This window comes from Pelophylax lessonae, assembly GCF_965119305.1.
Source record: "Pelophylax lessonae genome assembly, chromosome: 2".
NCBI lineage: Eukaryota > Metazoa > Chordata > Amphibia > Anura > Ranidae > Pelophylax > Pelophylax lessonae.
In genome coordinates, this window is record NC_138769.1 from 153,248,986 (window position 1) to 153,276,330 (window position 27,345).

General features: G+C 43.9%; 1 protein-coding gene across 1 annotated transcript in view; it reads right to left on the bottom strand.

Annotated features, from left to right (window-relative positions):
• The window catches only part of LOC309545524 (protein ABHD15-like), a 93,370-nt gene that overhangs the window by 47,098 nt on the left and 18,927 nt on the right, over positions 1-27,345 (bottom strand). Inside the window, exon 2 of the mRNA XM_082244736.1 lies at positions 6,338-6,690. Coding sequence (XP_082100862.1) covers positions 6,338-6,690 — 353 coding nt within the window. The remainder of the gene's footprint in view (positions 1-6,337; positions 6,691-27,345) is intronic.

Here is a 27,345-nt window from a genome sequence, read left to right on the forward strand (position 1 = left end):
CTCCACCTCACAGGTTTTCCGCAAAGTGGGAGAACAGGAGTGTGGCCCATCCTGAATGCTGTAATAAATGGCAATAATTTTTTTTGTTCCCTTTGTAAATACCTTTTTTGTTTTTTTTCTGCAGCACTTCCGGCTGAGGTCGCCCAAGCCATTACGTCACTAGGTGATTTGCAAGGTAAGCGGGAAAGCAGTGTCATGTATCTCAGGAGGAATCGCCTAGTGATGAAATCCCACGTTTTTTCCAGACCAGAAATTATACGAACGGAAGGACTGGATTGTCATGATTGACAGGTTGCTATAGCAATGGGGTGGAACTTCTGCCGATGCCGCCATTGCTATGGCACCCTGTCAGGAAGAGAGAAAGACACTCAGTGGCTTCACTGCACAGGCACGAGATTGGGTGGTGCATGCTGGATAGCCAGCTGCGGCGAATCCCAGAAATCAAGAGAAGAGGGCTTCAGATGCTCAGATGACATGGAACCTGCCTGCTTTCGAGATCTGGTTAGTTGTCAAATATTTTAACACATTGGTCCTCAACTCTGGCCTACAGGGCCCACTAACAGGCCGGATTTTCAAGGTAACTGAAATACATCCCAGGTGATATAATTTTCTGCTCAGTGATTGCAGTACTCTAGTCTGCATCTCCCCAAGGTAATACCTAAAATCTGGCCTGTTAGTGGGCCCTGTAGGCCAGGGTTGAGGACCACTGTTTTAACACAAACTACAGGGACTACACATCTAACATGTTGTAAATGTTGCTAGATATGTTTAAACAAGTAGTATTTGGGGGACTGGAATTCCACTTTAATGTCCAGACATAAACACTTCAGTCCCACTATCTTGTGCCTGTCTGAGTCTCTCAGTGGCTGAAGAACACAAGTCGATCAAACTTGCATTTGTATAGTATTGAATAATACCAGTTAAAGTAGAACTAGAGGTAAATCTTTATTTCATTTTGGATACAGTGGGGGGTTACAACACCTGTCTTTTTTGTCATCTTTGTCCCTTTGGGAATATTTTCCTCTAATTCCGGTCTCAAAGCCAAAACAGGAAGTTAGCAGAAATCCCTCTAAAGTGAGGGAATCCTTGATTGTCAGCAGGGCCACCAGAACTAGTGTCCAGATCGGAAGATTTCTCCTCTATAACTGCTCTGTGGACAATTTGGAATTTGTAATCCTCTTTCACTCTCAGTGAAAACAGTAAACATGACAAATACAGAAGGCGAATCTCCCCAACAGGGTCACAGACAGCAGAAAAGAGACAAACGTTCTAATCCCGGTCTACTCTTTCCAAAAACGAAAGAAACATTTTGCCATTAGTTTTACCTGAAGTTTCTGAACCATTTTCACATTTTGGCAATGACCTTTGTTTTGGTCAAAATGGTGTTTTCCCAGTTGGTACCTCATTGCGATTGGTGAATCAGCTAATACACTGGCAAATAGGACAAAAAAATTATTGGGGGGTGACGAATCTTGTCACAAACATGCATAGCCCTGGATTTCAATAAAAAGAATTATCGCATTACCGACACTCAATGTTTCTGGGGGGGGGGGGTTGTTAGGAGCGCATCACTATTGGAACCAATAAGGTTTCATGCCAGATCCGGCTACGGCTCTCAAATTTGAAACTAGACGGCATTACTCAAAGCCAGTTTTGCCTCCTCCTACAGCTCTTACCAGCCGCAATACAAAAGATAGCTGAGACTTGGAGGTTACCGTCTCTGGCAATGGCTGAAGCCATGCCAGAATGAATAAAGCCCTTATCCATGTTAAAATAGAAACAATCTAAAGTGATCGGATCTGTAAGTTTGAGAAAATTTGGCAGCCTTGGGTTAAGCATTGCTTACCCTCAGACTTTGATGATGCACTACTATTGCCCTGGTAACCTTTCTTCATTCATCACATCTCTACTGAAGCATTCAATCAAGGCCACATTACCTTTAGCTCTTTCTACACTTCCCCTTTCCTCTTTCTGATTTCTGAGTCTTCTGGCTCCTCTTCTTTTCGCCCTTACTCTGTACCCCCTTTTTCCCTCTCATCAGTTACTATGTTGTACTCCCAGGGGTGTATTCCTGACTGATTTTGATATACATCTGATCCACTGACCTAAACCATCTTGACCGATAGCCAACCATTACATAATAACAAACTCTTTTTTATCTCCTCGATCCTCTGTCGTTTTGGACTCCTGGTTTGGATGGTCTAATCATGAATGCCCTGCGTACTGGACTGTGACATTTATGTTTTCATGGTAGTTTTTCTAATCTGATATAATCAGTTACATTTTTATTTAATGCTGCACCACTATACTTACCTATTTATGATTGTTCACCTTTACTTTGTTTAAAATAAAAGAAAACATTTTGACAAAGAACTAATAAAAGGTTTCCCAAAGGATACTTACAACGTCATCATCGTAATAAGTGCTTGCAGCTCTACAGTACAGAGGTAAGCACACAGCTAGGGGGTAATGAGAGGCTGGCATTGTGCTAAAAAAGAAAAGCTTACAAATAACCCCCAGCTGATGAAGAATGTGTATCTTGTTTTCTCTACAGAATGATCTACTGCAGGGCAATCATTACTTTTACTCCACAGTCCTGTGACTGTTGGCGATCTGCTCTTCTCTCCAGGGTTGGAATGTGGACACTCCTTTTGCCACTAAACAGAATACAGGACCATAAGTTATGTCATGGAGATGGGATTGGACTGCTGGTCCTGTATTGTACATGGCATTGACTTTTAGCAAGAAAAGGGCAGCAACAAGACTGTTCAGAAACTGTTAGGAAGAGCAGCTTTGGTTGTTACAATCAAAACTGGGGGGGGGGGGGGGGGGGGGGTTGACACACCACGGGGCAGTGGATGAAGTTCAGCAATAGTATTTATTAGCTCATCCCCTAGCAAAATGTACACTAAATACTTTGTCTGCGGGAGATTTAGGGCTGCAATTTAATTTTTTTCAGCACTGACCAGAAATAAGAGAATATGAAAGTCACCAGGGATGGGATAGTTGTGGTTATGATGGCAATGGTGGGAGGGCCTAGGCTTAGGTTTTGAACGAGGCTTGCGATCCCCAAGATACATCTCTAGCCAAAGCCATGGCTTAGAATATAAAAAACTGCAATGCAGTCCCCATGCATTCATAGAACTGCTGTGATGTTGACTGTTCTTTGAAGAAATAGGACACTTTTTGCAAGACTTGTTTTTCTTTTAGGTAAATACCGGATATGCTCAAGAGGAACACTTTCACGGCTCCAGTTTTATAATAAACTTAATTTACCAGATGGAAAGCATCACAGAAAAAAAAACACCTCCAAAAGCAATAGATTTGTCAATCGTTTTCAGTCTGTTTTTATTATACAGACTACAAAAGAATGGCTACATCTAATAGATGAAAACACTAGCTAGATGGCATTTGGTTTGAGAAGGCATTGTTGTCATACAATATGTATATTTACTTAGCTATCTTGTAATTAAACTGCAGTGGCCCCTGCCTGCACAATGTGTATCAATATGGCTGTTTGTGTTGCCTATATTATTGAAGGTAAGTTCTGATAACGCCGTACCATTAGCTTTGAATGCCCCAACTCTATAATCCAATGCGTCCTCAACATATGTCTGTTTCAGCACACACAATGCAATACAGTGTGTCACTGCACTGTATTGGAAAAAGAAGTGTGATTTTCTCTGCAGTGTAGCATAAAAATCTGAATGGCTCTATAGCCAAGTTCACGCTTAGGACAGCCGAATAAGGTGGTGCTAATGAGTGGCCAAATTCACATTTAGGCAGTCCTAATCCTACCACCTCATGAATGCCTATTTTTTGCTTTTGTTTTTCCTATGGAACGAATGCCTGCAACAGTGAGCCAAGTGTTTGGCTCATGGTTGCAGAGCATCCCCATCGACACAAATGTGTTGGTGCCACTTGGCAACCCAACATGACACATTAAAATTTACCACGATGCAAAGCATTTGGTTACGGCTGTAGGTGGGTGGTCGGGAGGGGCAGTAAAACCAATGCTCAACCGCCTGTTTTTACTGCCCCGGGCTGCCCATGTAAAAGAGGCCTTAATGAGTGAATGTTAAACACGGAAAGTTTTCTTCACAAGGTCCATATTAAAAGTGCATTTTAAGGGCTCCAAAACTGAACTATTGCTGCTATACCACCTATAAACAAGCAGTGCACAATTCAGTTTGCCATCATGTACCGACAAGAGATATAAGCAGCCAGTGTGAGGGGAGTCACTTTGGGCAGGGGGCCCATGGAACTCAGCTTACCCTAGAGAGGTCAGGAAACTCCTTTTTCAGTTTACCCTGCCCTGTGTCTCTATGCAAACAAGGAGGGGGGGGGGGAGATTGTACCCAGGAATATATATTACACACACACATACACACACAGTGGGTCCGGAAAGTATTCAGACCCCCTTAAATTTTTCACTCTTTGTTATATTGCAGCCATTTGCTAAAATCATTTAAGTTCATTCTTCTTCCTCATGAATGTACACATAGCACCCCATACTGACAGAAAAACACAGAATTGTTGACATTGTTGCAGATTTATTAAAAAAGAAAAACTGAAATATCACATGGTTCTAAGTATTCAGACCCTTTGCTCAGTAATTAGTAGAAGCCCCCTTTTGATCTAATACAGCCAGGAGTCTTTTTGGGAAAGATGCAACAAGTCTTTCACACCTGGATTTGGGGATCCTCTGCCATTCCTCCTTGCAGATCCTCTCCAGTTATGTCAGGTTGGATGGTAAACGTTGGTGGACAGACATTTTTAGGTCTCTCCAGAAATGCTCAATTGGGTTTAAGTCAGGGCTCTGGCTGGGCCATTCAAGAACAGTCACGGAGTTGTTGTGAAGCCACTCCTTCGTTATTTTAGCTGTGTGCTTAGGGTCATTGTCTTGTTGGAAGGTAAACCTTCGGCCCAGTCTGAGGTCCAGAGCACTCTGGAGAAGGTTTTTGTCCAGGATATCCCTGTACTTGGCTGCATTCATCTTTCCCTTGATTGCAACCAGTCATCCTGTCCTGCAGCTGAAAAACACCGCCACAGCATGATGCTGCCACCACCATGCTTCACTGTTGGGATTTTTTTGGACAGGTGATGAGCAGTGCCTGGTTTTCTCCACACATACCGCTTAGAATTAAGGCCGAAAAGTTCTATTTTGGTCTCATCAGACCAGAGAATCTTATTTCTCACCATCTTGGAGTCCTTCAGGTGTTTTTTTAGCAAACTCCATGCGGGCTTTCATGTGTCTTACACTGAGGAGAGGCTTCCGTCGGGCCACTCTGCCATAAAGCCCCGACTGGTGGAGGGCTGCAGTGATGGTTGACTTTCTACAACTTTCTCCCATCTCCTGACTGCATCTCTGGAGCTCAGCCACAGTGATCTTTGGGTTCTTCTTTACCTCTCTCACCAAGGCTCTTCTCCCCCGATAGCTCAGTTTGGCCAGACGGCCAGCTCTAGGAAGGGTTCTGGTCGTCCCAAACGTCTTCCATTTGATGATTATGGAGGCCACTGTGCTCTTAGGAACCTTAAGTGCAGCAGAAATCTTTTTGTAACCTTGGCCAGATCTGTGCCTTGCCACAATTCTGTCTCTGAGCTCTTCAGGCAGTTCCTTTGACCTCATGATTCTCATTTGCTCTGACATGCATTGTGATCTGGAAGGTCTTATATAGACAGGTGTGTGGCTTTCCTAATCAAGTCCAATCAGTATAATCAAACACAGCTGGACTCAAATGAAGGTGTAGAACCATCTTAAGGATGATCAGAAGAGATGGAAAGCACCTGAGTTAAATATATCAGTGTCACAGCAAAGGGTCTGAATACTTAGGACCATGTGATATTTCAGTTTTTCTTTTTTAATAAATCCGCAACAATGTCAACAATTCCGTGTTTTTCTGTCAGTATGGGGTGCTATGTGTACATTCATGAGGAAGCAGAATGAACTTAAATGATTTTAGCAAATGGCTGCAATATAACAAAGAGTGAAAAATTTAAGGGAGTCTGAATACTTTCCATACCCACTGTATATATACACATATATATACACACACACACACACACACACACACACACACACACACACACTTGTGTTTCTTACCACCCTACACTCAGTTACGGCTAGTGACTGGGTGGGCTGGGAGCATGTAATCATTGGGTTACAGGGTCTCTGTAGAAGCAAGGCAGCAGTAATGGCGGATCTACTTAGCCTGAGTACCGACATCCGTCACAGCCGGTGTATAGTTTATATTGCCAGAATGTACCCACAAATGGAATACCACTTTAGGGAAAACTGAGACAGTTCATCTATAGTATAGTTTTTGCATAAACTTACCTGCTTAAATACATCTTTTGATACAAGAGTAGTGCTGACTGCCAAAGCCATGGACACCCAGCTTCAAACCAGTCCTGCAGGCGAAACAGAGGCGAGATGCAGCCTGCTGCTGTGATGTAGCTTGATGAACCACACTCGCCAAGGTAGGAAAGCAGAAGTCCAGCACCTGTTCCTTCAGCTGCGGCAAATAGTCTAGATGAGGGCTGACAATGACGGATGTATCGGATGGCTTCACGAAGGTCATTAGGGTCACCATACGGCTGTAACTTGGCTGTGCTGAGTGGGCATCCATTTTGACAGCGGCGGTTAAAGACCACAGCCTGGTATCCATGGGTAAGGGCCAAGTGACACATCTGTTAAGTATAGATATAATGATTATATGAAAGTGTTTAACGAGCAATAAAATATCATCTTCAAATATTTTTTAATTTTTTGGTGCTAAATCTTTAGTTACATCCGGCACACGTAAATACAGTTAGGCAATGATTTCATGTCTATAGGGAGGTCCAAAACTCCATTAGTCAACCAATGTGTGCAAGAACAGTTGACTGAGCAGGTTACAAAAACTGCCCCAGTTGCTGTTGCTATCTTTTGAATGTATGCTGGCAGCTTTTAGGTCATTCCTCTGCCTCTCTATATAACAACGAATGTAGCTTTCCACCAAGCCAAGCTGTCATCACTAACTGCCTGTCCAAGAAAGGTTGAAAACATGAAGGACTATGGGTGGTAAAACCTACTTAGTAGCACGTTTTAATCTAGTTTAGTGCTATGTTTAACTAGTGCACTAAGGACGACACAGTAAAAAAACCATGGCTCTCAATTTATATAAACTTTTTACATATTGCACACTCTATACAATCTCCTGCTCTGTGCACTCCATTGGAAATTCCTCCCCTCTATAAATGCAAACAGCCCAAGGCAAGGAAAGATCTGTATTATTTTTCAACCTCTTATTTTATATCTTTAATATATAGTATATGTTACACATATTGGTTACTTAATATAGGTAAAGTAAATAAACTAAACTAACAAATTAGAATTAATCCTGTAGTTTAAACCTGTACTGACAATGCAAGAACTAGCTATTAATAGAAAGGCTAAGTAGTTTTTAATAGAAGCTTAATTACGGTAAGCTGACAATAGACCATAAAAAGGTCACACCTACAGTAAAAGGTAGGGAGCCAAACAACGAGGCAAGACCCGGAGTGTAGCATGAGTTCCAACCTAATTATGTGAAGAGGGCAGAGCAAGCTGGCCATACATTTAGAACAGATGACAGTACCCCCCTTCATGGCCAGGTTTTTTTTTTTTTTTTTGCGATATGGCACTGTGTTACTTTAGCTGACAAATGCACGGATGTGTGACCTTGTACCCAAATAAAATACACACACACACACACACATACACACACAGTGCCTTGCGAAAGTATTCAGCTCCCTTGAACTTTGTGACCTTTTGCCACATTTCAGGCTTCAAACATAAAGATATAAAACTGTAATTTTTTGTGCAGAATCAACAACAAGTGGGACACAATCATGAAGTGGAACAAAATCACCTTCACTGTACTAATGACACTGGCAGGAAAGAGTTTAACATTAGGGGGATCAAAGGGTTAAGTGTGTTCCTAGGGAGTGCTTTCTAACTGTGCACAGTTAGAACTCCCATCTTCCTCTCTGACAGAACGGTGGTCTGTCTTGTTTACATAGGCAGACCCCTGTTTTGCCTCTCCTGTAAACGATCGGCGGGTCCCGACGGAAATCGCGTTTGCCGGACCGGCCGATTGGCTCCCACTGTGGCAGTGGCAGAGGGTCACCGGCAGTGTGCGCCCTAGACCCTGTGCACGAAATCACGTACAGGTACATGATTTCATGCAGGAGGGCCGCCCTGCCGCAGTATATCTGTGTGGGGCGGTCCATAAGTCAACAAATTTCGTATGAGAACTCAGGAAAATTTTCTACAATTGTCATGCCAAAAGTTTTAATTTCTGCATTGATTTTGAGATGCACACGGGCATTAAGTGCAATTTCTTCCAAAATGTACATTAAACCACAAATTACAGAGAAAGAAAAAGAAATGGAATGAACCTTGAAAAAAAAAAAAAAATGTTTTCCAAACTAAATTTTACTGTGTATGACCAGCTTAGGTTCTATTGTGCAGGATGGAAAATTGAATTGAGTGATAAGTTCTTCCAATACAAATACTTCCATTACTGCTCCCTTGGGCAGAGCTACAAAGGAATCTGCAGGCCTCAAGCCTGCTGGGAGAGGGGGGTTTATGCAGGTCAAAATAAATAGTAGGTTTGAATAATTAGAAATTCTACCTAACAGTTCACCTCCACATGGTGCTGCTAGAATCCACAATTATTTCTAGTGGTGCTTTCATTGACAACGGTAAAGTAAAATTGTTCAATGCACCTTGCACAACATAACAGTATTTTGCCCTATTTAAATAGGATAATATATTTTTATGTATACAGAGAAAAATGCCTTTAGAAGCAGGCAGCTCCATGCTTTACAGAATCTATGATCAATGCGGCTAAGATATATACTTTTTAAAAAAAAAAAAAAAAAATGTATGTTTATGAAATAATGACAGGTCCATTTAAAACAAGTTGTGTGCCAAATAGAACTATGTATATATACTGAATATAAACTAAGTTTCTAAAGACTAATACAGACTGTTCCAGACTCTTGTGAATAGTCTGTCTGTACTGAATGATCATCAATCTGCCTTGAAAAGATATCTAAAGACAGCGAGCTGCAAATAAAACATAACGTGAACATTTTAATATCAACAAACTGAAGATAACAGCATTGCCCTTGGCTTTCTTGATTTTAGTTGCCCATAATGTCTAATACTGACTGAAAATGGGCACCATTCAATTTTAACAAAGATTGTGTGCTCCTGTGTCATTGTAGTGTTACAAAATGGTAAAGCTCAAACCCAAATACATTCCATCATTGTAAATAACTTTAAAAAAACATGGCTCTGAATGGAAAAAGATGAAGAATTAAGCTCCTCAGCTGATATCACACGCCAAATTAAAAAGGCAAGTTTGGCAAATTGCCACTCTGCTGGGGGTAAGTACTGGGTTTCTGTAGAGCTGTAAAGATCTAGCTGAGAAATCAAAGTCTGCCCCACCTTATTCTACCTAGAATGGCCCATTTTAAAATTTGGATTTTGTTTTTTTTTAAACCACAAACCACCAAATTTTCTGGCAATATTTGGTAGTAAAATAGGCTGGGCAGAAGGAACCGCGTATTCGTCTAAGGCTCCCCATTTTCTACATGTCTCTTGAAGGATAATTTCATGGGGCAGTTGGTGAATGCACCAAGTGAGAACGCATTACTAGACCTACTGATTATTAACAATACAGATGATCATGGATGTGATACACGGGGCAACTTAGAAAACAGCAACCACAGGATGCAGTAAAAAAAAAAAAAAAAAAAAAAAAAAAAAATGTATAAGGGTAATACAAAAGCACTAAATTTCAAAAGAGCCAACTTCCCTAAGCTGCACCTCCCTAAATCCTAGCAAAAAAGAACACAGAGGAAAAAAAATGGGAGTAATATAAGAGCATATTAAATAAAGGTATTGGCCAGTGCATTAGAAAGGGATATAAGTTTAAAAGAGCTAAAATTAATCTTCGGTGGCTAAACTCTAACATAAAAATGCATATAAAAGCCAAAGAAAAAGGCTTTTAAATAAACATAATGCTGGGGGGGTCATTGTCCGCATTCCAACAATACAAAGAATGCAATAAGAAATGTAAGAGTGCAATCAGGGCAGTTAAAATAAACCATGAAATAGGCACAAAAAGGAGGGGGGAGTAAAAAAAAAAAAAAAAAAACACCCAAGAAAATTCTTTAAATATATAAAAACAGTAAGAAAGTGAGGCCAAAACATATTGGCCTAAAAGTATGATGAAGGGAGTTGGGTTACAAAAGACAAAGTGAAGGCAAAAGATTTTAAATGCATTCTTCTCCTCAGTTTTCACAAAGGAAACAGGGAGATATAGTAACCAAGACTGTAATGTTCATAAAACGTCACAAAATGCACCCTCATGGCTAACAGAAGACAATATCAGAAATCGACTTCAAAAATGTAAAATAAATCATCAGGACCAGATGGCTTATACCCGAGGGTTCCTAAGGAACTCAGCCTGGTGATAGCTAGATCATTGTTCCTACATTTTATGGACAGTTTACTGACTGGAATGGTACCAACTGATTAGAGAAAAGCCAATGTGGTACCAATAATAAAATAAGGGCAGAGATATATCCCTGGAAACTACAGACCAGTCAGCCTAACATCGATAGTATGTAAGCTAAAGGAGGGGATGATAAGGGACTATATCCAAGATTTTAGTAAAAAAAAAAAAAAAAAAAAAAAAAAAAAAAAAGGTATCATTAGTGATAATCAGCACAAAGCCATGAAGAATCATTCTTGCCAGACCAATCTATTAACGTTTTATGAAGAAGTGAGCTGCCATCTAAATAAAGGAGGGCCTGTGGATGTGGAGGATCTAGATTTCGCAAAAGCATTTGATACAGTTTCCCACAAACATTTACTTTACAAACTGAGGTCTGTCAGCATGGACCATAGGGGGAGTGCCTGGATTGAAAACTGGCTACAGGAGGGGGGGGTCCAAAGGGTGGTGATAAATAGCGAGTAGGGTTGAGCGGACACCTAGATGTCCGTGTTCGACGGGTTCGGCCGAACTTTAAAAAAAGTCCGGGTCCGTGTCCCGGACTTTTACCGAACTTTTCCCGGACACCGAACCCCATTGAAGTCAATGGGGACCCGAACTTTAAGGCACTAAAATGGCTCTAAAACACCAAAGGAAAGGGCTAGAGTGCTGCAAATGGCAGCAAAACGTAATTAAGAGCATGGCAAGTGCTCTGCAAACAAATGTGGATAGGGAAATAACTTAAAACAACAAAAAAAACCAGAAAAATAAAACAATGTTCTTCTTCATCTCTGAAGGACGAGGCCCATATGGAGTAGGAGGGAGGTTGAGGTGGTGGTGGATGTGGCGGTGACATAGGCATGCACACAGGGTGTGCCGGGTGTGCCTGGGCACACCCTAATCACCTAGGGCACATAGCATTGCCAGTGAGGAGATGGGAAAGATCTCCCTCGGACCTGCTCTGCTCTATTTCTCTTTGCCTACAGGTACATGGCCCCGATACATTACTCTCCCTGCTGGCAAACACATGCATGTGTATTTCAACTTTGGGGTGCACACCTAAATGCAATAGGCTGCGCACACCTATGGGCGGTGTAGGTGGAAGCGGCGGTGGAGGAGGACCAGGGCCGGATTAAGAGCATCATGGGCTTGGTGCTGAGGATTTTGAAGGGCCTTTAGGGCCGTGCCTTGCCATGCACCCAGAGGAGGAAGGGTGCAGCCATGCATGCCTAATTCAACATGGGATGCTGTCTCTGAAGCCCATAAACACATCCATGCATCGGCAACTGTCCCTCCTTGTCCGGCCTTCGCGCTGTGTGGGGAGGTTCTGAGGGTGCTGCCTGGGGAAGCGAGCATAGAAGCCAGACTTCTGTGTTTACAAGTGACAGAAGAGCGGTAACAGTGAATATGGCCAACCCGGGACCTATATAAAAAGGTAGGGGCCTGGAGCTGCAGCTCCAATAGCCCCTACGTTAATCTGGCCCTGAGGAGGAGGACGAGGTAGCCAACACTGCTTCTTTTCACAAATTTTAAATGAGGGTACACCCCAAAAAAGAGTGAGAAAGAGCAAAAATGGAACAATGGGGGGGGGGTAAGGTCGGTATCCATTGCTATTCTGCATAAGGTACGGAAAAGTCCCGTGGGATCCATGCCTGGTTCATTTTAACCGCTTCCATACAGAGCAGTTAGACCCCCTTCCTGCCCAGACCAATTTTCAGCTTTCAGCACTCTCACACTTTGAATGACAATTGCTCAGTCATGCTACACTGTAACCAAACAAAATTTTTATCATTTTTTTTCACACAAATAGAGCTTTCTTTTGGTGGTATTTGATCACAACTGGGGTTTTTTTTTTTTCGTGATATAAGCAAAAAAAGAGCAAAAATTTTGCAAAAAAAAACACTTTTTTTAGTTTCTATTATAAAATTTTGCAAAAAATTTATTTTTCTTCATACATTTGGGCCAAAATTTATACTGCTACATATCTCTGGTAAAATTAACCCAAATTAGTGTATATTATTTAGTCTGTGTGAAAGTTATTGAGTCTAGAAGCTATGGTACCAATTACTGAAAATTGATCACACCAGATGTACTGATGGCCTATCTCCTTTCTTGAGGCCCTGAAATGTCAGGACAGTACAAATACCCCCCAAATGACCCCTTTTTGTAAAGTAGACAGTCCAAGGTATTTAGTAAGAGGCATGGTGAGTTTTTTGAAGTTATAATTTTTTCCCACAATTCTTGGGAAAATGAAGAAAACATTTTTTTTTCTTTTTTTTTCCCAAAACGTTGTCAATTTATAAGCTATTTCTAACACATAGCATGTACACAGCAAAAATGACACCCCAAAATTCATTCTGCTACTCCTTCTGAGTATGGTGATACCACAAGTGTGAGACTTTTACACAGCCTGGCCACAAAAAGAGACTCCACGTCAAAGTAGCACCATAAGGCGTTTTAGGAGCATAAATACACATAAAACTTTCTTACTACCTATCACACTTTTCAAGGCCCTAGAGCACCAATACAATGGAAAAATCCACAAAATGACCCCATTTTGGAAAGCAAACACTCCAACGTATATTCTATGAGGCATTATGGGTCCTTTGAACATGTCATTTTTTTCCACAAGTTTTTGGAAAATGTGGGAAAAAAATAAAAACTTTTTTTTTTTTACACAAAGTTGTAAATTTATAGAATATTCCTAACACATAGCATGTACATAGCAAAAATGACTCCCCAAAATACATTCTGCCACTCCTCCTGAGTATGGCAATACCACATGTGTGAGACTTTTTCACAGCCTAGCCATATAGAGGGGCCTAAACATCCAAGGAGCATCATCATGCATCCTAGCCACTTGCCTAGGCCTATTTTTGACATTTGGTGTTTACAAGCTAAAATCAGTTGTTTTTGCTAGAAAACTACTTAGAACCCCAAAACATTATATATTTTTTTTAGCAGAGACCCTAGAGAATAAAATGGAGATTATTGCAATATTTTTTATCACACCGTATTTGTGCAGCGGTCTTCCAAACGCAATTTTTTGGGAAAAAAAATCACTTTTTTTAATTAAAAAATAAGAAACCAGTAGTTAGCCCAATTGTTTTCCATAATGTGAAAGATAATGTTACGCCGAGTAAATAGATACCCAACATGTCATGCTTCAAAATTGTGCACGCTCACAGAATGGTGACAAACTTTGGTACTTAAAAATCCCCATAGGCGACATTTTAAAAATTTCTACAGGTTGCTATCTTAGAGTTACAGAGGAGGTCTAGGGCTCAAATTATTGCTCTTGCTCCAACGATCGCGACGATACCTCACATGTGTAGTTTGAACACTGTTTACATATGTGGGCGGGGTTTCCGTATGCGTTCGCTTCTGCGCGCGAGCTCGCGGGGACAGGGCGCTTTAATTTTTTTTTTTTTTTTTTTTTACTATTTATTTTATTTATTATTTTTTATTTTTACACTGTTTTTTTAAAAAAAAAAAAAATTGATCATTTTTATTTCTATTACAAGAAATGTAAACATTACTTGTAATAGAAAAAGGCACGACAGGACCTCTTTTTTGTGAGATCTGGGGTCAAAAAGTCCTCAGATCTCACAAGTACACTAAAAGATAGAAAAAATAAAAAAAAAAAAAAATAAAAAAAAAATTAAATAAAATGAAAAAAAAAAAAAAAAGGGACCTTTAAACTGGTTGCTAGGCAACGACGTTTGCCGTAGCTCCGGTCCTCCAAGACCATAGAGTCGAGTGAGGGCAAGCTTGCCCTCACTCGACATCCTGTCTGTGAGGATCTGCGAACGGATCGTTTTCCCCGCTGCCGGCGGGTCCGGTAAGCGGGGAAAAGGACCAGAATGCAGCGGGAGGGGGGGGCACCTCTTCCGCCACCCCGGAAGGGTGATCCCGCGGCGAATCCGCCGCTGGGACCACCCTTATCGGAAAGCCAACCGTCCACCGTTTAAAAAAATACCAGAGTTATGGCAGCTATCTGCTGCCATAACACCGGTATTTAGGTTTAAACGGACGACGTATATAAACCTTTTTGGACTTGGACATGGTGGCTGTATGAAGGGTGACAGGTACTCGGGTACTTTGCTGGGCAGGTGACAGGTACTCTGGTACTGATGAGCAAATGGCAGGTACTCGAGTACTCCGATAGGCAGGTGACAGGTACTCGGGTACTCTTATGGGCAGGTGACAGGCAGGCGATAGGTACTGATGAGTAGTACTGATACTGATAGGTGATACTGATACTGTACTGATGATGGGTACGGATGATCAGTACTGATACTAATAGGTGATAGGTACTGATGGGTACTGATGAGTACTGATGAGTAGTGATGGGTAATGATGAGCAGGTGGCAAGTACTCGGGTACTTCAGGTGTCAGGTACTCTGATGAGCAGGTGGAAGGTACTTGGGTACTCTGATGGGTAGGTGACAGGTACTCGGGTACTCCGATGATGGGTACTCCGGTGACGGGTACTCAAAGTACCAGAGTACCCGTCATCAGAGTACCCGAGTACCCGTCATCAGAGTACCCGAGTACCCGTCATCAGAGTACCCGAGTACCCGTCATCAGAGTACCCGAGTACCTGTCACCAGAGTACCCGAGTACCTGTCACCAGCCCATCAGAGTACCTGTCACCAGCCCATCAGAGTACCTGTCACCAGCCCATCAGAGTACCTGTCATCAGAGTACCCGAGTACCTGTCATCAGAGTACCCGAGTACCTGTCATCAGAGTACCCGAGTACCTGTCATCAGAGTACCCGAGTACCTGTCATCAGAGTACCCGAGTACCTGTCATCAGCCCATCAGAGTACCCGAGTACCTGTCATCAGAGTACCTGATGGGCTGGTGACAGGTACTCGGGTACTTTGATGGGCTAGTGACAGGTGCTCTTTATTGGGGGGGGGGCAATCAGTGTGTTTGGGGTGCACAGTACTTGGTAACTAGCTGTTACCACAATCTCTTCCTCACACAGGATCAGTGTGTGAGGAGGAGAACACGGTGACAGCTAGTTACCGTGTTCTCTGATGACATTTGTGACCGGCTGTGATTGGACACAGCCGATCACGTGGTAAACAGCCAATTTCATTGGCTGTTTACCTTGATCGGGGATGGGCTCTGTCCGAGGGACGAGCCTCGTCCCCGATCGCCGCGCTGCGCGCCCCCGGGGGCGCGCAGTAGCGGGGAGATCCGGGCGCCGTCATATGACGTCCGCCCGGATCGAGAAAGGATTTGTGCCGACGTCATTTTACATGACGCGGTACGGAAGGGGTTAATGAACGTGAGCTTGTCCACATTGTCTCTGGACAGGCGGCTGCGCTTGTCTGTTATAATGCCCCCAGCCGTGCTCAATACCCATTCAGATAATACACTGGCTGCAGGGCACGCCAGCACCTCCAAGGCGTAAAGGGCAAGCTCAGGCCATGTGCCCAATTTGGAGACCCAGAAGTTGAAGGGGGCAGACCCCTCATTCACTACATGTAGGCGTGTGCACACATACTGCTCCACCATGTTGATAAAATGCTGCCTCCTGCTAAGACGTTCCATCTGAGCTGCTGGTGCTGCTGTTGGTTGTGGCGTGCTGACAAAGCTTTTCCACATTTCGGCCATGCTAACCCTGCCTTCTGAGGTGCTGGCGGTGCCCTGGTTGCGTTGGCGACCTCCTCCTCCTCTGCCTTGTGCTTCCACTGCGGCCCCGCTGTCAGATGGGAATGCCAGCAGCATGGCGTCTACCAGCGTGCGCTTGTACTCGCGCATCTTGCGATCGCGCTCCAGTGAGTGAATTAAGGACGGTACGTTGTCCTTGTAACGGGGATCCAGCAGCGTGGCCACCCAGTAATCAGCACAAGTTAGAATGTGGGCAACTCGGCGGTCGTTGTGGAGACACTGCAGCATGTAATCGCTCATGTGTGCCAGGCTGCCCAGAGGCAACGAAAGGCTGTCCTCTGTGGGAGGTGTATCGTCCGTGTCCTCTGTATCCCCCCAGCCACGCACCAGTGATGGCCATGAGCTGGCCTGGGTGCCACCCTGCTGTGAACATGGTTCCATCTCCTCCTCCAGCTCCTCCTCCTCCTCATCCTCCAGAACTGTGCCCCTGCTGGACAATTGTGTCCCTGGCGTTTGTGTGTGCAGGAACCCACCCTCGGAGCCCCTTGCGAATGACTGCCCTGAAAGCCTTGGAAATGTTACCTCTTCATCCTCCTCCTCCTCCTCATCCTGTGCCACATCCTCTTCCATCATCGCCCGAATTGTTTTTTCAAGGAGGCATAGAAGTGGGATAGTTAAGCTGAGAACGGCGTCATTGCCACTGGCCATGTTGGTGGAGTACTCAAAACAGCGCAACAAGGCACACAGGTTTCGCATGGAGGCCCAGTTATTGGTGGTGAAGTGGTGCTGTTCCGCAGAGCGACTCACGCGTGCGTGCTGCAGCTGAAACTCCACTATGGCCTGCTGCTGCTCGCACAGTCTTTCCAGCATGTGCAAGGTGGAGTTCCACCTTGTGGGCACGTCACATATGAGGCGGTGAGCGGGAAGGCCGAAGTTACGCTGCAGCGCTGCCAGGCGAGCAGCAGCAGGGTGAGAACGCCGAAAGTGCGCACAAACGGCCCGCACTTTCTGCAGCAGCTCTGACATATCGGGGTAGTTTTTAAGGAACCTCTGCACCACCAAATTCAGCACATGCGCCAGGCAAGGGATGTGCGTCAAACCGGCTAGGCCCAGAGCTGCTATGAGATTTCGCCCAGGCTGGGCTTGAGGCTCGCTGGCAGCAACCACTCATTTGTCTGCTGTTCCATGCTCCTCCACAACTCCTGCGCGGTGTGTGGTTTGTCCCCCAAACAGGCAAGTTGTAAAACTGCCTGCTGTCGTTTACCCCTGGCCGTGCTGAAGTTGGTGGTGAAGGTGTTACGCTGTCCGGATGAGGAGGCGGTAGAGGATGAGGAAGCGGAGTAGGAGGAGTTAGGAACAGGAGGCAAACTGAAGCGCCCTGCAATCCTCGGTGGAAGGACATGCGCCAAATTGCTATCCGCCTCAGGCCCATCCGCCACTGCATTTACCCAGTGTGCCGTTAGGGAGATATAACGCCCCTGACCGTGCTTACTGGTCCACGTATCGGTAGTTAGGTGGACCTTGGCACAGATGGCGTTGCGCAGTGCACACCTGATTTTTTCCCCCACTTGGTTGTGCAGGGAAGGGATGGCTTGCCTGGAAAAGTAGTGGCGGCTGGGCACGACGTACTGTGGGACAGCCACCGACATAAGGTTTTTAAAACTGTGCGTCTCCACCAGACGGAATGACAGCATTTCAAAGGCCAATAATTTTGAAATGCTGGCATTCAGGGCCAGGGATCGCGGGTGGGTAGGGGGGTACTTCCTCTTCCTCTCAAGTGTTTGGGAGATGGAAAGCTGAACGCTTCCACGGGACATTGTGGAGATGGTTGTTGGTGACCCAGGTGGTGGTGTTGCTGACAGATCGTCTGTTTGCGGGGTGGCAGGTGCCGGTATCACTACAGATGTGGCTGGAGCGGCCGAGACTGCAGCAGAAGAGGAAGCAGGATGAGCCAGAGACGTTTCTTGGTTTTGAAGGTGTGTACTCCACTGCAGCTCGTGCTTTGCACTTAGATGCCTGATCATGCAGGTTGTGCTCAGGTTGAGAAGGTTTATGCCTCGCTTCAAGCTCTGATTGCACAGGGTGCAAACCACTCGTGTCCTGTCATCAGCACATTTTCTAAAGAACTTCCACGCTAGAGAACTCCTTCGAGCTGACTTTGGTGCGCTCGTTCCCTTGCTGCGTTGGGCAGTAGCGGGCGTAGTGTCTAGGGCACGGCCGCTCCGCTTCTGCACCCTGCTCCCTCTTCTGCTGTGCTGGTGGCTCTGTGCGACCACCGCCTCTTCCTCCAAACTACTCAGGTCACCTGCATGACGTTCATTCCATGTGGGGTCGAGGACCTCATCGTCCTCCACATCATCTTCCACCCAGTCTTCACCCCTGCCCTCCTTGTCGGTCTCCACAATGCTGAACGCCGCAGCAGTTGGCACCTGCGTTTCGTCATCATCGGAGACGTGCTGCGATGATCCTTGCATGTACTCATCTTGAGAAATAAGTGGTTGGGCATCGCTGCACTCAATCTCTTCCACTTCTGGGGCAGGGCTAGGTGGATGGCCCTGGGAAACCCTGCTGACAGAGTCATCAAAAAGAAGAAGAGACTGCTGTATGGCTTGGGGCTCAGACTGCTTGCCTGATTTGCAAGGGGGTGAGGTGAAAGACGGTTGGACATCGGCTGCAGGTGCCAACTGTGACCTTTCTGCAGTAGACTGGGTGGGAGACAATGTGAAGGAACTGGAGGCACTGTCAGCAGCAAACCAATCTACTATCGCCTCCACTTGTTCTGGCCTCATCACTTCTAGGGGCGTATGATGCCCTACCAAATACTGATGCAGGTTCTGTCGCCTACTCACACTTGAGGAAGGTGTTTCACTTGTGCGTGTAGCTGGCACAGATCGACCACGTCCTCTCCTTGCAACAGGAGCTCTACCAGCAGCACCACGACCCAGGCCACAGCCCTTATTTGACGGTCTCCTCATATTTCTGTAATTTAAGATCTTGCCCTAGAAAGGTTTTTATTGAATAGCGGAATAGGAAATATGATCCAAAAAAGTGTATGTATCTCGCACGTACAAAACCACACTAGGCCCCAATTACTATTGTTTCTACCCCTAAAAGGATGGATGAGGAGTAGGAGGAGTATGGAACAGACAGCACCCTCAAATCTTCAGAAGTATGAGATGAACCTCAAAAACTTGGAAAGGTGGATCTCACACGTACCGACACAGACTATCCCGCAATTTAATTGATCCCCAAAGGTTTTAATTGAATAGCGGAATAGAAAATATGATCAAAAAGAAAGTGTATGTATCTCGCACGTACACCACCACACTAGGCCCCAATTACTATTGTTTGTACCCCTAAAAGGATGGTTGAGCAGTAGGAGGAGTATGGAACAGGCAGCACCCTCAAATCTTCAGAAGTATGAGATGAACCCCAAAAACTTGGAAAGGTGGATCTCACACGTACCGACACAGACTATCACGCAATTTAATTGATCCCCAAAGGTTTTAATTGAATAGCGGAATAGAAAATATGATCAAAAAGAAAGTGTATGTATCTCACACGTACACCACCACACTAGGCCCCAATTACTATTGTTTGTACCCCTAAAAGGATGGTTGAGGAGTAGGAGGAGGAGTATGGAACAGGCAGCACCCTCAAATCTTCAGAAGTATGAGATGAACCCCAAAAACTTGGAAAGGTGGATCTCACACGTACCGACACAGACTATCACGCAATTTAATTGATCCCCAAAGGTTTTAATTGAATAGCGGAATAGAAAATATGATCAAAAAGAAAGTGTATGTATCTCACACGTACACCACCACACTAGGCCCCAATTACTATTGTTTGTACCCCTAAAAGGATGGTTGAGCAGTAGGAGGAGGAGTATGGAACAGGCAGCACCCTCAAATCTTCAGAAGTATGAGATTGTGTTCACTGTACCCCACAAAGATTGTGTTCACTGCACCCCACAAAGATTGTGTTCACTGCACCTCAAAAAGGATTTTGTTCACTGCACCCCACAAAGATTGTGTTCACTGCACCCTAAAAGGATTTTGTTCACTGCACCCCAAAAAGATTGTGTTCACTGTACCCCCCAAAGATTGTGTTCACTGCACCCCACAAAGATTCTGTTCCCTGTACCCCACAAAGGATTTTGTTCACTGCACCCCAAAAAGATTGTTTTCACTGCACCCCAAAATGGATGTTGTTCACTGCACCCCAAAAAGGATGTTGTTCACTGCACCCCACAAAGATTGTGTTCACTGCACCCCACAAAGATTGTGTTCACTGCACCCCACAAAGGATTTTGTTCACTGCACCCCAAAAAGATTGTGTTCACTGTACCCCCCAAAGATTGTGTTCACTGCACCCCACAAAGGATTTTGTTCACTGCACCCCAAAAAGATGTGTTCACTGTACCCCAAAAAGATGTGTTCACTGCACCCCACAAAGATTCTGTTCACTGTACCCCACAAAGATTGTGTTCACTGCACCCCAAAAAGATTGTGTTCACTGCACCCCAAAATGGATGTTGTTCACTGCACCCCAAAATGGATGTTGTTCACTGCACCCCAAAAAGGATTTTGTTCACTGCACCCCAAAAAGGATTTTGTTCACTGCACCCCAAAAGATTGTGTTCACTGCACCCCACAAAGGATTTTGTTCACTGCACCCCAAAAAGATTGTGTTCACTGTACCCCCCAAAGATTGTGTTCACTGTACCCCCCAAAGATTGTGTTCACTGCACCCCACAAAGATTCTGTTCACTGTACCCCACAAAGATTGTGTTCACTGCACCCCACAAAGGATTTTGTTCACTGCACCCCAAAAAGATTGTGTTCACTGCACCCCAAAAAGGATTTTGTTCACTGCACCCTAAAAAGGACGTTGTTCACTGCACCCCAAAAAGATTGTGTTCACTGCACCCCACAAAGATTGTGTTCACTGCAGCTCACACACAGAAAAATGGATGTGGATCACTGACACCTGCCTATCTCCTATCCCACACCACACAGCAATATCGATTGTAGTTTGTAGAACACAGTTTCCCTAAAATTCAGCAGCAGCAGCCTCTCCCTAACAGGATTGAGAAGAGATCGTAGATCAGGATTGAGTGCAGAGTCACCCCACCCCCCACACAGCAATATCGATTGTACTTTGTAGAAGACACTGACCCTATAATTCAGCAGACTCTATCCCTAAAATGCCTACAACTCGCCCTGCCTAAACACTCCGACCTGTCCCTCAATTCTATCCGGACACAAATGGTTTTTTCCTGCCTGTCTTTCCCTAATCAGCAGCCAGCACGTTGATGTGTGCTCTGTCCCTGATCTAAGCAGCAGAATGAAGACGCTGCGGCTGCCTGGAACATCTAAAGACTTGATCACATGCTTCAGATGGCCAATCACAGCTACTGAGACATTTGCAGGCATGGCTGGGATGGCTTAAGGCACACCAGTTAAACGATTGTTGATTGGCTGTTGAAAGCCCGCCATGAAAAGAGCGCCAAAGCATGCAAAACCCAGAAATAAACGACCGAACACGGATCTTTACCCGAACATACAGTAAAGTGTCCGTGTTCGGGTACAAAAAATCCAATTATTCGGTACGAACACGAATAATACAGTCCGTGTTCGCTCAACACTAATAGCGAGTACTCGGACTGGTCCAGTGGGGTTCCCCAAAGATCTGTCCTGGGACCAGTTCTGTTTATGTTATTCATAAATTATATAGAGGATGGGATAAACAGCTCAATCTCAATATTTGCAGATAACACAAAATTAAGCATGACAAAAAAAATCAGAGCAGGATGTGGAAACCTTACAAGAAGGCCTAAATAAAATAATAGGGTGGGTAACTACATGGAAAATGAGGTTTAATGTTGAAAAATGTAAAGTAATGCATTAGGGTGCTAAAAATACAAAAGCAAGTTACTCGCTAGGGGGAAAACCTCTGGGGAAATTTAGGATGGAAGAGTTCCTGGGGGTCCTAGTAGATGACTCAGCAATAGCATTCAATGCCAAGCTGCTGCAAACAAATCCATCAGAATATTGGCATGCATTAAAAAATGTAATCCACCTTTAGAAATAAAAGGATAATTCTCCCATTCCAAAAGACTCTGGTCCGGCTGCATCTTGAATATGCCGTTCAGTTGTGAGCACCAGTCTTCAAGAAGGATGTGCTGGAACTCGAGAGAGTCCAGAGAAGAGCAACAAAGCTATTATAGGGACTAGAGGATCTCAGCTTTGGGGAACGACTACATGCATTAAACTTATTCTCTCTGGAGAGGAGACACTTGAAAGGGGGGGGGGGGGTATGATAGCGATGTACAAATACCGTACTGGTGACCCTAGCATAAGGAAAAAAACGTTTCAGTGAAAAGGAATTTAAAAAGACACGTGGCCATTCACTGAAATTGGAAGAGAATCGGTTTAACCTTAAAGTGCGTAGAGGGTTCTTTACTGTCAGAAAGGTAAGGATGTGGAATGCTCTTCCACAAGCAGTGGCATCAGCAGGGAGCGGCGATTGCTTCAAAATTATTTAATGGGCACCTTAACAATCACAACATACAGGTATATACAATTTACTATTGACATTAACACAAGCACACTTACACATCACAAGTTGAACTGGATGGACAGTGTCTTCTTTCAACCTTACCAACTATGTAAAATTACTTTTTCTAATTCTACCTCTTTGGGAGGCATAAACAGGACTGCTTACCAAAGAAAGGTTATGTAGCTGTCTAAAAATGGCAAGATAAAATTGATTACAATGTAGCCATTTTACACGTGAACACACCTCCGAAAAGGTACTGAAGGCTTTGCACTTCATTTATAGGTCTTCCAAAGAACAATGTGATGAAACCAATGAATTTGGTAAAATGCCCATTTTAGAACAAAATATTACCAATCAAGTGTCTCAACTGCTCTAGGTCACTGTTCAATGTTCCTGCTATTTGGAAGTTACATTTGTTTTTCATATTTTTAGTTCCTGAGGTTAATATTTCTGCATGTGAACTATTGGCCCATAAAGCTTTTTGGAGTTCTCAATGATTGTTTTGTCTGCCCGTAAAATTTATGACTGTGATGTGATGTACCACTCAGCTGACACCGTTGTGCACATTCTTGATGGGTATGTAAGTACTAAAAACTTTTCCTGGAATGTCACAAATTCAATACAATCACGTAAAGTCTGCATAAAAAGTAAAAGCAAGTGTGTATACATATTTTTTAAAACCACAGATTTCCAACCATCTATTTTGTAACAGTCTTTTGCTTGGACCCAAAGTCCTTCCCCAACAGTCACCCGAAAAGTAAAGCGGAACTTCACTTTCCCAATCAACATTGATTATTTTTATTCGTTATGCTGCTAGCATTAGTACATAGATAGGAAAGTATATCATATCATATATACTGGTTTTAAACTTTTTTTTACATTTCTTTAAGTTACTTCGTGGCTTCCTGCCTAGACAAATAATGTCATACATACCAGGAGTCTTTAGGAGGGGAGGAGAGGAGGAGGGGTTTCCTCAGCTAAGCACGCTCTCCTGCTGCATGCATGCCTGAGCTAAGAGCAAATGGATTCTAGGAAGTAAATGCTACATTGATCATTTGCCCTTAGCCAAGATGGCCATGGCCACAGCCAGCAATGCTTGGGGGGGGGGGGGGGTTGTTTTTCAAAGGGATTTCTCAACCAAATAAAGCATGGAGACACGGATGGATGGGAGGGGTTTGCTTTTAATATAAATATTGAAAATGAATAAAATATAGTGTTTTTGGTTTGTGGTGCCCAGATGCAATGAAGATCCACTTTAAGAGGGGCTGTGGCTTGGCACTCATCTGTGATGGCAGCTTGAAGAAGCTCCGTGAGACCCGCGGCCATTAAAGCCCTCCTGTACCACCTTAGTCAGCGTGATATGGGTAGACTGACCAGGCACACATCAGGGAACCGAACCCGAGGTTCTAAATCGACTCCCGATACGCAGAGCTTCCCCAAACTCTTCAAACCCAGATCCCTCGTGGACTGTGAGTAGCTGGACAAGATGGCGCTGAGCCAGCATGAGAGGGAATACAGCGAGGACTCTCAGTCAAGCTCCGACGAACCGGTAAGCGAAAAAGCCGCCTCAGAACAACCGCTCACTCTCTCTGCTATGACAGCAATAGCAGCAGATATAAAAAATACCTTCTCCCCAGCCATTATGGAACTTACGGCAGATCTGCTAACCCTGACAGAGAAGATGGCCTCAATAGAGAGAGCTGACTACTGAAGAGACAAGGAGATTTAGAGCCTGGACTCCATAGCAGAGACACATGCCACACACCTAATTGCCATTAATAAACATCTGGAGGACCTAGATAATAGGGGCAGGAGGCAGAACATAAGGGTCAGGGGTATTCCTGAATCTATGTCAACTATAGATTCAATCTGTCAACTATGAACATGTACCCTCTGCCCTGTGCTCAATATTTATTAACCTACTTAAGCAAACAATGGACTCCTCTATTGATTTTGTTTGAGCTCATAGAGCCCTGAAGCCAAAACCAAACAACTCTGCCCTACCACAGGATGTAATTTGCTGCCTACAAAGCTTTCGGTTAAAAGAAGAGATTTTAGCAAAAGCTAGGATCACCAACTCATTACATTCAATGATTCCAAAATCCTTCTGTTCCAGGATCTATCCCCATCACTTTAAAAACCAGAAGGGCTTTACGCCCCCTGCTGGATCTTCTAAGAGATCGGGACAGCGCCTATAAATGGAGATTCCCCTTTGCTTTACAAATCACCTACTGTATGAAGGGAAGCAGCACTATCTTCGGGCACCTGCTGATCTATCTGCCTTTTTTGACAACCTTCAGATTCCGCTGGTGGAGCTTCCAGAGTGGTATGAAGAGTTCCATTTGTCAACTCCACCTCGGAGCACCTCTCATTCACAAAACTATACCCCTGTGAAACCACCCACGAAAAAAGGAAAAAATAGTCGCCAACAAACAATACCTAATTGAGACATCTTTTCTACAGTTGTCTACACCGACCAGTTACAAATGATAAGAGGAGCACCATCCCTCTTGATCTTTTTTTGCTGTCCAACCTGACAATTTTTTATTTAAAGTCGGTAGAATTTGACTTCCTTTCTCCCCTCCCCTCTTTTTTTTGTTATTTTTGTTTCAGGTTTGTGTTTCCACTACCCCCTTCTCATGGAACTATGGGTCATGACGTCTCACATCAACATACTCCGACACAGTAACTTTGGTTTTGAAGCGGGACTTACCAAATGCTGTTTCATATGTGTCGGATTGTGACTCCAGCCCCCCCCCCCCCCCCACACACACTCAATTTGTACTAATCCATACTCCTAGGGGTCCCATTGCCAATTTTTTATTTGATCTACTGAAGAGTGTGCATTTAATTCAGGTTGTTCTTGCATGCCTACCTTGCGGTGTTAGCTTTTGGTGGTCTGTAGCGTGGGGATTTTCTTGGGTTATCTTGGCCCGTCATGATCCAAGTTACTAGGATTATATTGTTTCAACATTTGAGCCACGACTCCCCGGGCTGCAGATGATCATGGGTCCTGCCTATGTTCCGACACCCCGGACCCCCCCTTAGGATTTTGTGGGGGCTCACGGGGTGTCTCGCTGCTGAAGCCAGGTGGCTAATGAGCCATACTGAGAATCCAGCTATATCTATGTACTGGATAGCATATGGTGCTTGTTATAGTCTATGACATGGAACAATGTAAACACAAACAGTTAGTCCCCGTTCACACTTAGGCGACCTGGTCGCCTCACAGGTCGCCGTAGGTCGCCTCCCATAGGGAAGCTGCGGACCCGTTCTAATAGGAGCGACACAAGTCGCTCCGACTTAGATAAAGGGTCCGGAGCTTCTTTGGGGCGACCAGGAGGCGACCGCCATAGACTTCAATGTTATGAAGTCCGTGGCGGCCGCCCCGAGGTCGCGGCGCGCCGCTCGAACCGCGACCTCGGAGGTCGCGGTGCGAAGTAGCGTCGCCCCTATGTGAACGGGGCCATAAAGGCTATGAAGAGATGCTAGGCAATGTTTTTATCTAGTTGAACCTGAGTCTGCCCATTGGTTCCTCCATTAAACGGTTATTTGTTAGCTGGTTGCTTAATCATTGTATTAGCTGAAAGCTCACTTAGGTACAGGATACAATTTAAACTCAAAATCCATGCTTTGCTTTAAATAGGCTGTGGGTCCTCCTGCAACTTCTAGTTTTACATTGATATTCATACAACTCTTTTGCTAGTAGGTAGCAAAAAAATGATATAAATATATATATGTGTATAACCCTCAAGCAAAAGATTCCAATGTCATAATCTTAAAATGCTGTATCATAAATAAAATACAATGATGAAAAGTATAAAAAAAAATAAAAAATAAAAAAATATATAGTTGTGTACAGTGCGATTCCTAAAAATAATATAAATATGTATAGGTGTATAACCCTCAAGCAAAAGATTCCAATTTCATAATCTTAAAATGCTGGATCATAAATAAAATCCAATGGTGAAAGGTAAAAAAATATATATTAGTTGTGTACAGTGCGATTCCTAGAAATGAATATGAATTGTGCTAGAAGAAAGTGCAAAGTGCTAAATCACAAGTGTGTATCACAATAAATCCTTGTGCTTAAATGTACTGCATATCAATCCATACAATATATAAAGTGATATAAATGAGAAGTAGTATCTGTGCTAAAATAATAAAATATACAAGTCCATGCAGCACATAGCAATCAAGTGTCCAATAAAATCTTTTGTGACAATCTGTGCAAATAAATCTTCTATAAGTGCTCAAGCCACCAATTCGTGGCGGTGTCCCCAAACCAGGTGAGTGACCGGGGTGTCACAACTCACTCCTAATCGTGCACCCCCTTGTGATTGGGCGCTCACCTTATGTTAGATTCAATTGGGCTCAAATGCTGGATATCAAATGGTTAACGCCTCCAGGTGATCATATCCCATATATAAGCCACTTTCTCCGTAGTAATCAGCATATCATGAAAAATACAAAAGCTCACAATGGTGCTTTTATATACACCTTTTCAAAACCTTTTAATTTTATTAAAAATGTGGTAATGCACTCACATGCTTTGGTGAATCCATGCACCTTTAAAAAGCCATCCACGTGTAACAATCTTTAACTACCTCAATACTGGGCACTTAA